At 47.2% G+C, this 17,090-nt stretch overlaps 2 protein-coding genes across 6 annotated transcripts in view; both read left to right on the top strand.

Annotated features, from left to right (window-relative positions):
- Positions 1-13,829, top strand: part of ahcyl2b (adenosylhomocysteinase like 2b) — a 40,763-nt gene extending 26,934 nt beyond the window's left edge. The window contains exons 7-17 of one of the 2 annotated variants that reach the window (XM_060039012.1): positions 113-219; positions 558-674; positions 2,150-2,213; positions 3,315-3,403; positions 3,929-3,999; positions 6,454-6,548; positions 7,222-7,320; positions 8,145-8,213; positions 8,728-8,806; positions 9,700-9,820; positions 11,177-13,829. In XM_060039012.1, the coding sequence (XP_059894995.1) occupies positions 113-219; positions 558-674; positions 2,150-2,213; positions 3,315-3,403; positions 3,929-3,999; positions 6,454-6,548; positions 7,222-7,320; positions 8,145-8,213; positions 8,728-8,806; positions 9,700-9,820; positions 11,177-11,183 (918 nt within the window). In that variant the 3' untranslated portion in view covers positions 11,184-13,829. Of the gene's footprint in view, positions 1-112; positions 220-557; positions 675-2,149; positions 2,214-3,314; positions 3,404-3,928; positions 4,000-6,453; positions 6,549-7,221; positions 7,321-8,144; positions 8,214-8,727; positions 8,807-9,699; positions 9,825-11,176 lie in introns of those variants that run through there. The other variant, XM_060039013.1, reaches the window with a different exon arrangement.
- Positions 13,830-15,553: 1,724 nt separating this feature from the next.
- The window catches only part of strip2 (striatin interacting protein 2), a 29,491-nt gene continuing 27,954 nt past the window's right edge, over positions 15,554-17,090 (top strand). For all 4 annotated transcript variants that reach the window (XM_060038998.1, XM_060039001.1, XM_060038999.1 and 1 more), the window contains exon 1: positions 15,554-15,713. In XM_060038998.1, the coding sequence (XP_059894981.1) occupies positions 15,693-15,713 (21 nt within the window). In that variant the 5' untranslated portion in view covers positions 15,554-15,692. The remainder of the gene's footprint in view (positions 15,714-17,090) is intronic.

Below are 17,090 nucleotides of genomic sequence, written 5' to 3'. Positions count from 1 at the left end.
TCGATATATATTTTGGTGTATATTCACCAAAAGCAGTTCAACATTTGAACTCCAAACCCAGTTTGAATAGCACAGCGCCGTTTATCCTTTTGTTTCTGACACCTGACGTCAGATCCTGGATGACGGAGGAGACCTGACCCACTGGATCTACAAGAAGTACCCCAACATGTTCAAGAAGATCAAGGGCATCGTAGAGGAGAGTGTGACCGGGGTTCACAGGTGTGTAACATACACACATACACACATACACAGCACTGACAATAGGCTTTATCTTATAAGTAAAGGTTGCCCTCTAGTGGTGAAGAAAATGTTACAGCATTTATAGTGCTGCACGAAGAATGATTTATGCATGTATTAAATAAATCCACTCAGTTAGTTATTAATTATTGCTAAAGACGTTAATCAACAAGGTGTGTGTGTGTGTGTGTGTGTGTGTGTGTGTGTGTGTGTGTGTGTGTGTGTGTGTGTGTGTGTGTGTGTGTGTGTGTGTGTGTGTGTGTGTGTGTGTGTGTGTGTGTGTGTGTGTGTGTGTGTGTGTGTGTGTGTGTTGTCTCCAGGTTGTACCAGCTTTCTAAGGCGGGGAAGCTGTGCGTTCCAGCCATGAATGTCAACGACTCGGTCACCAAGCAGAAGTTTGACAACCTCTACTGCTGCAGAGAGTCCATCCTGGATGGGTACGCACATTTAGATCCCCCCTCTATAAACCGTTGCCACGGTGGTTCATAGTCATTTCATTCATTGTTAACCAGGTTTCCAAGTTCAAACATTTATTCAAACAATAAGCAGCAGTCATCGAATTAGGAACAGTGCAAAAAAGTTACAGCAAAACAAGGAGGTAGAAAGACTTAAAGATACATATATATATATATAAGGAAAATAAGGATTGAACCAAATGTTTTAATCTTCAGAAAACTATGATGACATACAAGGAGTATGTGATAGACACAAAACTAACCGGGTAGGTCTGACATTGGAATGAACCCAGCATCCATTTTTATGAGTCAAGGTGATGCAGACCCTTACCGTTGTTATGACCACCATTACTATGGCAGGGTAGTGATGTGGTCGAGGGTGATTCACCGTCCTCCTGGACTCGATGCATCCTTGGCAATGCTCTCAACCCTCCCCACTTACCTCTCTGGATCTGAAGCCTCTGGCGGGAGCTTTGGATCAAAGCGAGGCTCAATGACTGAAGAGTAAAACACGCTGGGGTTGACGAGTGTACTGTACTGTAGTAAAACACGCTGGTGTAGACGCAGTACTGCAGTAAAACCCACTGGTGTTTACGGTCTGCAGTACTTTAGTAAAACACACTAGTGTTTACGGTCTGCTGTACCGCAGTACTGTCGTAAACCACACTAGTGTGTACGGTGTGCTGTACTGCAGGACAGTAGTAAAACGGTGTGTTGTAACGCAGTACTGTACAGTGTGACGCGGTGTAACACTGTTGTTTTGTACTGCAGTAGTGTCGTAAAATGGTGTGTAGTAATGCAGTACTGTACAGAGAGATGTTGTGTTGACCTTCTGCTGTACTGCAGTACTGTACAGTGAGGCACAGTGTAACACTGCTGTCTACAGGGTAACTCTGTTGTCTGGAGGGTAACTCTGTTGTCTGGAGGGTAACTCTGTTGTCTGGAGGGTAACTCTGTTGTCTGGAGGGTAACTCTGTTGTCTGGAGGGTAACTCCGTTGTCTGGAGGGTAACTCCGTTGTCTGGAGGGTAACTCCGTTGTCTGGAGGGTAACTCCGTTGTCTGGAGGGTAACTCTGTTGTCTGGAGGGTAACTCTGTTGTCTGGAGGGTAACTCTGTTGTCTGCAGTGTAACTCTGTTGTCTACTCTGCAGTGTAACTCTGTTGTGTGCAGTGTAACACCGTTGTCTGCAGTGTAACTCCGTTGTGGGCAGTGTAACTCTGTTGTGTGCAGTGTAACTCTGTTGTGTGCAGTGTAACACTGTTGTCTGCAGTGTAACTCCGTTGTGGGCAGTGTAACTCTGTTGTCTGCAGTGTAACTCTGTTGTGTGCAGTGTAACTCTGTTGTCTGCAGTGTAACTCTGTTGTGGGCAGTGTAACACCGTTGTCTGCAGTGTAACTCTGTTGTGTGCAGTGTAACTCCGTTGTGTTGAGTGTAACACCGTTGTGTTGATCCCCAGGCTGAAGAGGACCACTGACGTGATGTTCGGAGGCAAACAGGTGATTGTGTGTGGATACGGAGAGGTAAGATCCATTCATAACACTGTAATAAACCAATACTTGTAGTATATACTACGTGTATTGTTGTAGGATTGTGAATATAGATATAATTGTATTCTAATGTATTTTAATGCAATTATATCTCTATTCATAATCCTACAACAATACACTGTGTATTGTTGTAGGATTATGAATAGAGATATAATTGCATTAAAATGTATTTTATTGTTATTGATATTTAGGACTGTCGGTGTGTTCATTCAGAACAACCACTAGAGGGCCCTTCAGAAGCCTTAGCATACACTGCATACTGCATACAATAAAAAGCCTAGATCTGTGAAATATTAATAATTTAGGTGTATTTTATCTTCCTTATAAAACATTAGTTTTGTTTGCCGGCCCCCAATAGTTGTGTTTTTCGTGGAAACCGTCTATTTGTATAACATACGATACAAATGGAGTTCAATGTACCAGGGTTATGTATAAAAGCATTCGTTGATCATTTGCATACTTGAAATATCGAGCCCATAAACTATTATAAACCCTGCCACTGCAGAGCCCAACTCTAATCCAACGCACTGCACATAAAACAAGCCTTGAACACACAAGACAACGGCACACGTTAAACCAGAGCGCCGCACGCACGCTCGTGGGCGAGAGGATGTGGTGCATGACGGATGCGTGGATCAACTTTATTGATCCCCTGGGGGAGATTACTTTTGCGGCCACACAACAGCGGAACAAACACACCGAAAGGCACGTTTAACCCCAGCGGCTCACAGCGCCGTCATAAAGCAGGCTGACGCGCGCGCCGCCACTAAAGGTCTCTGCTCTGAGGAGGCGGCCCTCCCTAGGAGGGGGTGATCGGTGACCGCGTGTCCCGTGACGCGTCTCGGTCCGGCCGCAGTAGCTCGGGAGGTGGAGCGGGGTTGGCTGGTAACCGCAAGGTTGCTAGTTCGATCCCCCGGCTCGTCCTAGCGCAGCGTCGAGACGCCTCGCCCTCGCTCCGCCGTCGGTGTGTGAACGTGGGCATGAATGGGCGAATGTTAGGCCGTAGTGTAAAGCGCTTTGGATGAAAGCGCTGTATAAGTGCAGTCCATTTACCGTTTACCACGTGGTCCGCAGGTGGGGAAGGGATGCTGCGCCGCCCTGAAGGCCATGGGCTCCATCGTGTACGTGACGGAGATCGACCCCATCTGCGCCCTACAGGCCTGGTAGGAGAACGATCCCCGTTTGTCCCCCGTTTGTCCTCCCGTTTGTCCCCAGTCTGTCCCCCCGTCTGTCCCCCCGTCTGTCCCCCCGTCTGTCCCCAGTCTGTCCCCAGTCTGTCCCCAGTACTGCTGTTGGGTGCTCTGTGTCCCAGTGCGGTGTTCTGTGTGCGCAGCCCGTTATTGACTCAAACGGTGGAACAGCACAGCCTGTGAGAACACACTGGTTGTATACAGCATGGGTCTTGTTACAAAGTACCAGGCTTGGGTTGCATTTTACCCGTTCAAGGTCATTTGAAGCGTTTGAACCGTGTGTTGTTATATTGTCAATATAACTATGTTTATTTGCTCATGATTCGGCCCCCGTGTTAAAATCGATTTGACTTCATAAGACTGTTGCATTAGATATGAAACATCACTACAGCAGCAATACAAAAGTAAGGTCATGGTGTCATAGCAGAATCAAAGAACCATCTTGATTAAACATGGCTTCCTTGTTTCATCCCCTCCTCCTCCTCCTCCTCCTCCTAGTATGGACGGGTTCAGGCTGGTGAAGCTGAACGAGGTCATCCGACAGGTGGACATCGTCATCACCTGCACAGGTGAGCGCAAACTCTCCGTCTCTCTCCCCCAACCTTTTCTCTGTCTGTCTCTCACCCTCTCATCCACCCTTTTCTCTCTGTGTGTGTGTGGGGGTCGGTCGGTCCGTCCGTCAGTCGGTCGGTCGGTCGTATATGAGGTATATGAGGTCTTTATATTGACGAATGTCTCCGTCGCTGTCTTTTACCAAAAAGCTTAGTTTGTCACTAATGCATCCAACAGCGGTTCAACGAAGCCTCTCTCAGTGTGTGTGTGTGTGTGTGTGTGTGTGTGTGTGTGTGTGTGTGTGTGTGTGTGTGTGTGTGTGTGTGTGTGTGTGTGTGTGTGTGTGTGTGTGTGTGTGTGTGTGTGTGTGTGTGTGTGTGTGTGGGTGGGGTTACTTTAAAACCCATCAAACCCTGATCCGAGCTCCCAGTTAATGGGGCAGCAGATGTCCTCCAGCGCTGGTGTTAAACGCCCGTCCCCGGCCCGCCCCGCCCCGGCCGGCCCCGGCCCAGGCAGTGTGTCCGCGGCGGGCCCCTAGCCCTCCATTACTCCAGCTCTGTAGTGGAGCGCCCGTGGGACCCGTCCCCGAGCCCCGAGCCCCTAACTGGGACAGAGGCGCTCAGTCTCTCATTACCCGCCACTCTAATGCCGCTTTTCCACTGCATGGTACCAGCTCGACACGACTCGACACGACTCGACTCAGCTCGCATTTTTTGCGTTTCCACCGCGGTACCATGGTATCTGGTACCTGAAGTGGCTGCTTTTTCTAGTACCTACTCGCTCTAGGTTCCAAGCGAGCTGAGCCGATGCTAAAAGGTGACGTCGGCAGACGGCCGGCGACTGATTGGCCAGAGAGTGTGACGAAGTCACGAGAGCGACATGGCAACCATGCTGGTAACATCCATAGCAGCGCCGCAGCCAACATGTTCCACTTCTCCAACTTCTTCAACATGCCAGCTAATAATAGTAATGCGATCGATGTCCTCCATTGTTGTTATGTGGGTTCTGTCCATGTGTGGGTTGCGTATGTGTTGTTTGCGTCGCGTACACAAATACGTCACGGCCCTTTCGCGCAGCCGACCCCGCCCACGTCCAGGAGGTACTATTTGCGGTGGAAAAGCACCCGTGCTGCTACCGTGTCGAGTCGTGTCATGTCGAGTCGAGCTACATGTGCGGTGGAAAAGCGGCATAACAGCCCGCTAGGTCCCCTCGGGAAGGGGCGGAGCTACACGCTACATTAGCCGCTAACGCTACCGGAGCTTGAGCGAGTGTATTGGCTATGTGCTAACGTAGCTGCTCACGCTCGACATGGCGGATCCGACGGTGGCCGTTCGCACGTATCGAATACTATTGCCCACGCGGCGAGTGACCTGCTGTTAAACACGAGTATACGCCCAATTGAGTCGCACCAGAGGGACTCGATGATTTATTAGATGTATTTAATATCCGGTTCTTGTAAAGGAATTTAATGAAAGCCAACGCAGAGGTTTTCAAAGTCACCTCATTAGGCAGGGTTTAAACAAGTATATCGGAGTGGGAGTCAAACGACTCATTAGTTGAATGTGTTATTTTCCTTTTCAAACGAGTGATTAGAGAGGCGCCCAGGTCATTAAGTAGATTGCATTGTGGTGGAACTCGCACTCGTTAGAGTCGTGGTGAATGACATCCAACAGCAGAGCCCAGACAAGTTTGTCAGTTTTAGCTCGTTTTTTACTCAATATCTGCTTAATATTTCCGAATACTTCAAATCAAACCGTAGCTTTATTGTTATGGGCCTGGGTAATAATGCATACGTTTTATATAAGCCCATGTCAGACGATTGTTCAATCTACCTTAAATAAGTTTCTTGCTGCGTCCCGTTTAAAAAGTACATTAGTGTAAGTAGTTTCTGTTTCCCACGGAGACTTCTACTAAAGCGGCCTGGTTGCTGTTCAGTTGGATTAGTTTAATCCCTGCTGGGTGCAGTTGTTAATGCCGCGTATTATCCTGTGGTATTAATGTTGTTTAATTGAGTGACCCCCACCCCTCCCCCATTCATCACTGTTCTTCATTTCTTCCTTTCAACTTTTTCCTTTCTTCATTCTTTAACTCATTAGTTCCCAAACTAATGAGTTAAAGATCCCCCCCACTGTACCCCCACACCCACCCTACTTGGTTAAATCAGGCAACACTCCCTCAGATCAAATGAGTTAACCCCTAGTTCAGCAAAGTGATTCAAATAATATTTAGGGATACGAAAGGGCTGTGCTGAAATTGGGTTGACAGTTTTTTTCTCAAGTTTTTTTTAATGTTTACTAGCAGCCGAAATCCCCCCCCACCCCCCCCTGGTTTCTTGTGTGAGTGATCGCTCACTCTTCCGGGCAGTGGTGACTCAGAGACGGTCGTTTGTGCGTGACGATGCATCTCTCATTGTGCATCATTTCACCGGTGTGTGTGTGTGTGTGTGCGTGTGTGACGGTCTTCTTCTGCAGGGAACAAGAACGTGGTGGTCAGGGAGTATCTGGACCGCATGAAGAACGGGTGCATCGTCTGCAACATGGGCCACTCCAACACCGAGATCGATGTGGTCAGTCCCTGACCTTCATCGTGTGTGTGTGTGTGTGTGTGTGTGTGTGTGTGTGTGTGTGTGTGTGTGTGTGTGTGTGTGTGTGTGTGTGTGTGTGTGTGTGTGTGTGTGTGTGTGTGTGTGTGTGTGTGTGTGTGTGTGTGTGTCTCCTCACACCAGTGCTGCATTCCTTCGCCAGCTTGTGTGTGTGTGTGTGTGTGTGTGTGAAAGCGCGTGCGCGCCAACGTGTTCCCATGGTGACCGCCGACAGCTTGACGGCAGCCGGAGCGTAACCTTGGGGTTGTGGAGGGTGGTCTGCCGTTGTCACGGTGACTGTGGAGAGCTCTCCAATGTTTGCAAACAAATAATGGCCGACGTTACGGAGCACGGCTCGGTTTAGTGTCAAAATGGTACTAGTACTAGTACTAGTACTAGTACTACCAGCTAGTTTATTCAACCAACGCAGTGAGGCCTATACTTGACACGGCTTTAATATGGTTTCAACAGAGACGATCATTACCAGCGAAACTTTGGCCATTTAGCACTGACAGATGTAGTACTCAAAACGCAACAAAACAAACAATCAGCATCGATGGTGATGGTGATGGTGATGATGATGATGGTGATGATGGTGATGATGATGGTGGTGATGATGGTGATGATGATGATGATGATGATGATGATGTGTTTCCAGGCGAGCCTGCGGACACCAGAGCTCACCTGGGAGCGAGTGCGTTCCCAGGTGGACCACGTCATCTGGCCCGACGGCAAGCGGATAGTCCTCCTGGCCGAGGTAACACTCACTCACTCACTCACTCGCTCGCTCGATCACTCACTCACTCACTCGATCACTCGATCACTCGATCACTCGATCACTCGATCACTCGATCACTCGATCACTCGATCACTCACTCATTCACTCACACAGTCTCACTCCACGTCAATCATGATGTTAGTGGTTCCTCATAATGTTAACATAATAACAATGAATACTACAGAAATGAGGTGTGTGTGTGCGTGTGTGTGCGTGCGTGTGTGTGTGTGTGTGTGTGTGTGTGTGTGTGTGTGTGTGTGTGTGTGTGTGTGTGTGTGTGTGTGTGTGTGTGTGTGTGTGTGTGTGTGTGTGTGTGTGTGTGTGTGTGTGTGTGCGTGTGTGTTTGGGGGGAGTGTATGCATTCAGAGGAAGTAGAAAGAATCTGTTCTGCATTTTTCCTTTGGTGACAAGCGCACAACCGGTTATTGTTGTTTATTCTCACCGACTCCCCCCCCCCCCCCCCCCTCACACCTTTATCCGCAGCCGGTTTCTGCTTCACATACCAACTACGGGGAATGTTAGCTCGGGCCCAATGCACTCCACTGCAATGCACCACCACATAACCAGTTGACTATTGGCTTCCCAGTATCTCCACACCCACACACACACACCGATACACCTCTATACATACAGGGTGTGTGTGTGTGTGTGTGTGTGTGTGTGTGTGTGTGTGTGTGTGTGTGTGTGTGTGTGTGTGTGTGTGTGTGTGTGTGTGTGTGTGTGTGTGTGTGTGTGTGTGTGTGTGTGTGTGTGTGTGTGTGTGTGTGTGTCTAATCTCCCTTTCCCCCCCTCGTTCTCTTCAGGGCCGCCTGCTGAACCTCAGTTGTTCCACCGTCCCCACCTTTGTGCTCTCCATCACCGCCACCACCCAGGTAAACAGCCAATCAGGGACGGGCGCCAGCGGCGTGCTGTGAGCTTTGATCCAATCACCTGCCTTCACAGTCAAACATCATTCGTCTGTTTATTCCTCTGATTCAATACAAACATTTGATGTGTTATCTGTAAGAGCAGAGCGTCGGCTGATTGCATTTAGTCGTCCTCTGGGTCAAATGTCTTTCTTTCAATGAGATTTAATGTTTGTGTAGTCATGGCATTTGAGTAGTGCCGCGACTGCACTAGAAACAAGATGGTTATCTTGTTGAACTCCGTCCCTATGTCCGTCTCTGTCCGTGTGACTGTCTAACTGCCTGTCTGTCTCTCTCTGACTGCCTGTCTGTCTCTCTCTCTGACTCCTGTCTGTCTGTCTGATGTCTGTCTGACGTCTGTCTGTCTGTCTGTCTGTCTGTCTCACTGTCTGACTCCTGTCTGTCTGCCTGTCTGTCTCACTGTCTGACTCCTGTCTGTCTGCCTGTCTGACTCCTGTCTGTCTGCCTGTCTGTCTCTCAGGCCCTGGCTCTGATAGAGCTGTACAACGCTCCTGAGGGTCGCTACAAACAGGATGTGTACCTGCTCCCCAAGAAGATGGGTAAGACAACTTCCTATTCTCACCGCTCACTTCCTTACTGGTTAAACCAACCCTTTAGAGATGCCCTCCCTCCCTCCCTCTCCCTCCCTCCCTCCCTCCCTCCCTTGATGCGTTCAGTCACAGTGCCTCAGACTCATGCAGCTCTATTTGGGGCCATCATCAATAATACATCCAACCCATCTGAGAGGAACCTGTTCTGAACCGTGACTTGTGTTTACTTCCACATTACAGGTAGTCTGGCGGTCACTTTGTTTGTCAGTCGCCCCTCTTCGAGGGAGAGGGGGGGGGGGGGGGGGAGCACAGCAGGCGAGGGAACGAGAGCGGGGGAGAGAGAGACGGGGAGGAACAGGGGGAGAGACAGAGGGAGAGACAGAGGGAGACAGTCAAAAGTAGGTCACCCTGTCAGCGGTTTGCAGGACCAGGAGTGGGAGGAAGGAAGCAGAGAGGGAGAGTTGTGCAACAGAGGAAGACGTTAAAAGCATTTGATGAGGATCAGGTTGAAGGTTTCAAACGAAAAGGAGATGATGATGATTGCCGCAGTCTCAAGCCCTTTGAGACTAACTGCTTAAGGGCTATATAAATACAATTGTCTTAAGTTGAGGGGCATTGGGAGTGAAGAGATGCTAAATAAACAATGCATGCTCTGGCATCACAAGCCGCGTCACTGATACCACCGTGAGAGACTATTGAATTTGGTCGAGACTGCTTCAGCTGATGCAATAAGGAATGGATTCCTGCCTGCTCATAGCCACATAATGGAGCAATCGTTTATTCATTCTCTTTGTTTGTTCTTGGTTACTCATTTTGTTTGATGGGTTCTTATCGTCCTCCCTGCCGTTTGTCCGTGCTCCCTTCCCGTCCTCATTCCTTGCCTCCTTTTCTCTCCCGTCCAGATGAGTACGTGGCCAGCCTTCACCTCCCCACCTTCGACGCCCATCTGACGGAGCTGAGTGACGAGCAGGCGAAGTACCTGGGCCTGAACAAGAACGGGCCCTTCAAACCAAACTACTACAGGTGAGGACGCCTCGCACCCACAGCCGCTCGGAGTCAGCACGTCGGCCCGACTGGAGCCCGCTCTCATTCTGTCCACGCGCAGCACAAGGAAACACAAATGATGGAGATACAGGACACGCTCACGTCTTTTAGTGGCGTCGTGCCCTGCGCTTGAATTTGCCTTTGGGAAGCGTGACGTTTGTCAGAATGTGTGTTGTTTTAATTCTCGTCTTTCATAGCAGAGGAAAAACGCCTGGTTGTGAACTTTTTACCATATTATCATTCATTAAAAATAAATGTAAAGAGACTTTACAAATCTGTTTTTAAAGTTGTGGGGCGCACTGGATGTGGAAATGTTTGTTCTATTTAAAGTTACAAGTTCCTTAAAGTTCCTCGTTAAGCTGTTGTCCCATTAACCCTCACGCCTCGTTTCCACATACGTACATTCTCGTATGCGATTCAACCGTCTCCGACCGAAAGTCCATTCATTCCTATGTGATTCTCCGTAATGTCCGTTTTTCCTCCGAGACTCCTCCCCTCCGTAAAATTTCTGTCCGGTATGTCCGTAATATACGTTAAAAAAATTGAACTTTCGCCGTCGTTTTACGGAGATACCGTATGAAAGTTTTTATGTTTTTCACAAAACTTGTAGGCTAAGTACCTGGCAGGCCAAACTCCTCGGCGATCTCTTTCCAAGCCTGGTTGGTTTGTTTTTATCTCTGCATATGTCGATCCTCATGTTCCAAAGTACCGGTCTCCTATCCGCTTATCCGGGGTCGGGTCGCGGGGGGAGCAGCTCAAGCAGGGGGCTCCAGACTTCCCTTTCCCGGGCCACATTGACCAACTCTGACGGGGGGATCCCGAGGCGTTCCTAGGCCAGTGTTGAGATATAATCTCTCCACCTAGTCCTGGTTCTTCCCCGAGGTCTCCAGGGAGACGCCAGCCACCCTTCTGAGAAAACTCATCTCGGCCGCTTGTACCCGCGATCTCGTCCTTTCGGTCATCACCCAGCCCTCATGACCATAGGTGAGGATGGGAACGAAGATCGAGAGCTTTGCATGCGACTCAGCTCTCTTTTCGTTACAACGGTGCGGTAAAGCGAACGCAATACCGCCCCCGCTGCTCCGATTCTCCGGCCAATCTCACGCTCCATAGTACCCTCACTCGCGAACAAGACCCCGAGGCACTTGAACTCCTTCATCTTTTGTCCGTAAATAAAGTAATGCCCGTACGTAAAACACTAGCGACTCCTTCCGTAAATTTACGGAAGCACGGATACGAAAAACATACGTATGTGGAAACGAGGCGTCAGAAGACCCCCCCCCCACCGTGTCTGACATTTAATTATCCGCTAACTGACTCATTCGTCCTCCTCAGGTATTAGACGACGGCGACGCAGAACCGAGGAAACGCAGATACTCGACGAATCGCACCGAGCCAGAGAGGAGGAGGAGGAGGAGGAGGAAGAGGAGAACAAAGCTTTACACACACACGCACACAAGGGGAGGTGTGTGTGTGTGTGTGTGTGTGTGTGTGCTTTGGGGGGAGGGGGGGGGGGGGGGGGGGGGGGGTACCGTGAGAGATTTGTAATGAGCAGAGGGAGGGTGGACGAGGCTGGGTTATTTTACTGCTTTTCCGTCGTCATACTATTTATTTACACTAGACGATTACAGGAACCCTTGTCAAAGCTGCTCCAGATGATATAGACCACCCCCCCCCTCCACCACCATACCCCTCAGATCAGTTTATTCAATCTCTTCACGTCTCCAACATACGTGTGTCAAGTCTTGGTGAGCCCTTTCTAATATACTCCCTCATTGTCCCGTTATTTTTAAGATCTTTTAGTTGGATGAATTTAATGACAATGAAGAGGAAATAAAAGCTTAAACGTTGATTTATATTCTGTGGAGGATGAAGAGACCCTCTCGAGATTTCAGTTTATTGTCGTTTATTTTCTCACCTTGATTTTGTACTCGTGATTTTGTCTCGTGAATTCTCTTGTGATACAAGGAGGGGGTGGGGCTTAACTCAATGGGCGGGCTTATGTGGGATCTCAGGGTCCAATCATATCTGTCCTTTTTTATTTGATAATTTCATTGAGATTTACTGTTGGTCATTTCGGTTGATTTTCCGTTTTGTACGCGTTCTCTTGTCATTTGCTTTTAGAGCGATCCAGAATGACTGGAAAATTGCTGACCCCTTTTTGTTATTCAGGTGGTCCTGCGTTCATCTGTCACTCAACCTCAAAGGCTTTTGTGATTGGTTCTTTCAATTCCTCGCTTCCCAAATGCTCAGTTGATGCCAGTGTTGAAGTGATTAAAACTAAGCGTTTAAATTATTATTTTTTCGTTTTTCTTTGTTTGTTTTTTTAACACAGGGAACTTTTATCCCTTCTTACCAAGCATTATTAAACTGTATTAGAAGCATGCAGGATGCAAGATCATTACAATGGGGTATATATTTAGATATTTATATAGAAATTACAATTTTTTTTAAAGATCATTTTCTTTTTGTTTTGCTTTTCCTTTCGTTATCCAATATTGTTACCTTAAAAAAATTCTACTTCTATGTCATTATAAAGATAAGCAATTTAAATGTTCTATGATAATTCTATGTGTAATAAATGTAACACTCATTTCCAATACTGTGACAGAGAATATTACGAGAGGGAAAGGAAAGGAGAGATTGATGACAATTGTACCAAGATTTTCTGCCAGTGTGGTACTTCAAATTGATACCCTTTTAGATGGGCTTTGTTTAAAAAGAGTATAGTACCGTCAATATACTATACGATGATAAACTTGTATTTGTACCGCTGGTCATGGGGTTGTGTGTTATAGAGGCCATGAAATGACAAACACACTCATGCAGGTGTTAACTCTATTCCAAGTCATCTTCTCAATCCCACATGAAGTCAGAGTTTGTGTGTGTGGTTGTAGTGAGGGAATTTAAGTATAAATTCTTGACTATTGTAATCAACGGTGAAAACGTCTTTTTTCGAAGCCCTTTGTCCACGGCTCACTTGCATATTGAGATTTGGGCAATCTGTTTTTGTTTCCGAAAAACGCCGGTCTATAACCATGTACAAACACATAGACCAAAAGGTGAACCCAAAAGAAATGGATTAAAAAAAATCAGTTATGGTTAGTCATTTCAATACGTTTACAGGAGTCTATGAAATATCTTCTGACCCCTTTACACACATTACTGTATCGCCAGTTTTCTTATGTGATATCCGAGAAAAAAAGGAGACATGAAATTAAGTGGAATTTCAGAAAATGCAACACTGTGAAAAAAAAGTGCACAGAGGCGACCTTGCACTCCCGTACACCACGTTTATACGAAGGCCTTGCCCCCTTAACGCCATATAAGGTGTCCCATATTTCCGAGCTTCCTGTAGAACCGCCCCTCATTTATGCCAATCACACTCCCCATCAAGGTTCCTCATTAAGGAACTCTTTAACGAGAGTTCATCAGATAATTGACCATTTACGTTTTCGATATTTCCGTTTTTTTTTCATGGACTGATTGCGTTAACGGTTATAGAATTCACCATTCGTTCAAGTAAAAATAGTCTTTTTTTTTTCTTTTGGTCTGGGAGCTGGTCTGTCCGTCAGTCCGTTGTGAGTCTTAACGTCTCTTGTTTTGTAGAACACCTGCTTTGTGGCCAGTTCTCTGAGGACCCAATAGACCCTTTGGGGGTGGGGTTCGGGGGGTTGATTGATCCATTGGGGTGTAACCAGGGGGAAAGACACCAGCATTGTGTATAGAAATATATTATATATATAGAAATATATAAGATATACACACACCACAACCTGTAAAGTGTAAGAATGAGAGCAGAATCACCTTGTATTTATTTGTCGAAAATCCTCCAAAGTAGGCTACAAAACTGGAAGGAAATCTCCAAAAACTTGCTGTCTCAAGAAAACGTACATTTAAAATATTTCAAGTGATCAATCTAGATGATGAGCAATAATAAAACATACAAAAACCCTGTAATCTAAAATGAATAAAAATGTAAAAATTGTACCCATCTGTGTGATTTGTTGACGTCATATGTTAGCGGCAAATGTTAACACTGTCAGTTTTCCTGTCAGAGGTAGAAAGTGGAAGGCTCTACATTTTCCTACATGCCAATATGATCCATGCGAACTATACTTATGTTTATAATACAATTAGTTTAATTGTAAATGTAAGTGGAATGAGATTGATCCTCAAATTTTTTTATTTTTCTCTCTGCGTGTGTGTGCGTGTGTGTGGTAGGGGTGTGACTTCACATGCAGCTGTCGGTGTATCATCACTACAATGACCTCATCCACCCCCCCCCCCCCCCCCACACACACACACACACACACACACACCCCTGAATCTATGGCAATCCAACTAGGGATGCGAGACCAGTTATTTGGCTGTATAAACCTATCAATTTATTGTGGAGACATTAAACACCATTTAGACTTTAAGTGAACAAGCACTTAGTGGTGGTGTAAGCTTTACACACACACACACACGCGCGCGCGCACACATACAGGCTAATGCTTGTCCCAATTCCTTTACTTGACACCATTACGATCACGGTATGCATCCTTTCAATACATTATTCATGTCCCCAAAGCACACACTGAGAAGGCTTTGATTAATATGACGAAGGGATGAGTAGATGGTAATTACATTTTGGTACATTCCTAGTATTTCGATTCACGTGTCTTACATTATCAATGTGAAAGGTCATTAAAACACTTATTTTCAACCTCACCAGATAAGTCACTTTGGGCTAAATCACTGAATGGGGAGACGATGTGAAATTGTGAACTCTCCAAAGGGCTCATTGGTTGGCTTTGGTTCGGAGCCCACATGACCTTACAGGAAGACTTGCCATAACTGCCTTTAACTGGGATCTGACCACACAAACATTAACAAGTCACGAAACACGCAGTCAAAAGTCCTCGCATCGGTGCCATCACCCTAACGTGTGGATACGGGGACAGGTTTGAAAGGTACTGGGTTCCCAGCGACAGCAGGCTCAACTAGGCAATCTTGAGCAATTGACTGTGAGGTCAAGTTCACTTATATTCCCCTATGTTGTGTGAAAAGTGGTCAAAGCAGATCTCGACTTTACAATCCAAGGATATTTACATTTACATTTCAGGCATTAAAGAGGTGCTTTTATCCAAAGCAAAGAAAGATCAAACACACACACGCACACAATCTCGCTCTTCACACACCATAGATAATCAATTAGTCAAGTCAATTAAGTGGAGAGGGGTAAAGACTGTTCTCTAGGGGTCCTGGAGATCAGTTATACCTGCACATTTAAGCAGCTGGGGTATGGTGAAAAACATCTGCCCTGTGTCACGGATTTAAAATGTTGCCCCATGGGGCAATTTGTAAATCACGACTCATCCGATCAATCTATGTTATTTACGTTAGATGTCTTCAATATCTAATTAGCCCCAAGTAGGCTACCATGCACAATAAGGTTGCGTTGGGGAATGGCGGGTGGCACAGCTTCAACAAGAGGCCACCACTGCTGAATGCTTTACAGCTACGTCGTTCTATAATCACCATAGTGTTTTCACGTCGTCTCATCGCATGAATAACAGCCATATTTCTTGCCCTTGCCCTCTGACATTGATTCATCTATTGACATTAGGGAGCGCTACTCCACGGATCAGCTGACGCGTCGCATCCAGCGGTGGACCAATCCCCCGCCCAGCCTGGTCCTTACCCCGCCCTCTCTGGCGCAGTGGCGACCAATCACAGCGGCCGTGGTGTGCATTCTCAACTTGGAAATCTTCTCGAGTCGATTCCAATTAGGACGACGACGGCAGAGGTTGTGCAGCACACACCCCCAACACGAGCGTATGTGAGCCGACAACAACTCCCAAGGATGCAGGCAGACGAAATGGAGGTATGGTATTATTAACTGCTAACCCTCTGCAATGACAGCCGTAGCACTGTAGGGGACATCCATACAGTATGCTTTAATTATCCGCGGTTTTCTAGGAGGGTAAAAAAAAAAAAAAGGCATCCACACGGCGGCACCTGTGCGTCGGTTTCGGTGTGTGAGCGCTACTACTATGGGTCGTTTAGCGGGCTGCCATCACGGTGGATGCCGGTCAGAGAGATCTCGACCTGGGCTGCATGTGCTCTTTTCTCCCCTGGCTGGAGCGCATGTCGCCAGTCACACACCGGGTTGTTATTTTGGCCCCAGCGCCAGTGTCGTCCCGGCGCCTATAAATAACTCTCTAGTAAGCCGGCCGATGGTTCCTAAACGTGGTGGTGGTGGGGGATATGCAGATCGGGTCTGCTTGTGGCTGTCTTGTCTTGTCTGTTCTCACAGCCGTTTGTGCCCTGAAGCCAATTTTAAACGTATTGCTTTTTAAAGACATTGACATTGGTTCTTGGAATAGCTGTGGTTATTACTGGATCAACACGTAGGCTGTTCTCCCCCAAAACCAAAGCGTGCAGTGGGGGGTGGTTTGGAACGGCACACTGTAACATGGGAAATGGGAATATATTTTCCCACTGGGCATACATTGGGACCGTAGCCTATCATGGGAATATATGTTCCCACTACGGTGGGCAATGTCGGTCTCAAATCAGCATCCCAGTTTTGACAGTTTATTGTAGAGACCAGTGCCATTAATCATTAATATACTGTAATCATCCAAAGCCTATTAATAAATAAGGGGAAGGTTTCTTCTTTTGCGCAGTCAAGACCACCTGAGGCAAAATGCTAAGTCAATTTTGACATTTAGAGTGTGTGTGTGTGTGTGTGTGTGTGTGTGTGTGTGTGTGTGTGTGTGTGTGTGTGTGTGTGTGTGTGTGTGTGTGTGTGTGTGTGTGTGTGTGTGTGTGTGTGTGTGTGTGTACGCGCGCCACTGGTAAACCGATTTCAAAACGGCCAGGCGTTTTTACAGCGTTGTTGTCGAGTGGTGCAGAGCGGGGGTCATGTGTGTGTTGAAACCGTGCCCACTCCTTGTGTGTATACCGGGCTGGAGGGGGGGGGGGGGGGGGCGGAGTGGGTCAGCAGACGTTAGCTTGGCAGTTGGCGCCCGGCCAAGAGTTCATTGGTCGGGTGCTGAAAGAGGAGATGCTGGAGACGTCAGGATGGGGGGGGGTCCTCAAAAAAGGTCTGTCCGTCCTCAAAAAATGTCTGTCCGTCCTCAAAAAAGGACGGACAGACATCCAATTCAGAATCTGAATTAAAATGGGATTCATTGTCAGATAGGTTACCATGCAAGGCATTTGTGTTGCCTTTGGTTTGTTGATGGAAAAAGAGTGC

This window comes from Gadus macrocephalus, chromosome 19, assembly GCF_031168955.1.
Source record: "Gadus macrocephalus chromosome 19, ASM3116895v1".
Lineage (NCBI taxonomy): Eukaryota > Metazoa > Chordata > Actinopteri > Gadiformes > Gadidae > Gadus > Gadus macrocephalus.
Note: the sequence above shows the minus strand (reverse complement) of the source record. Positions and strands in the feature narration are given on the sequence as shown.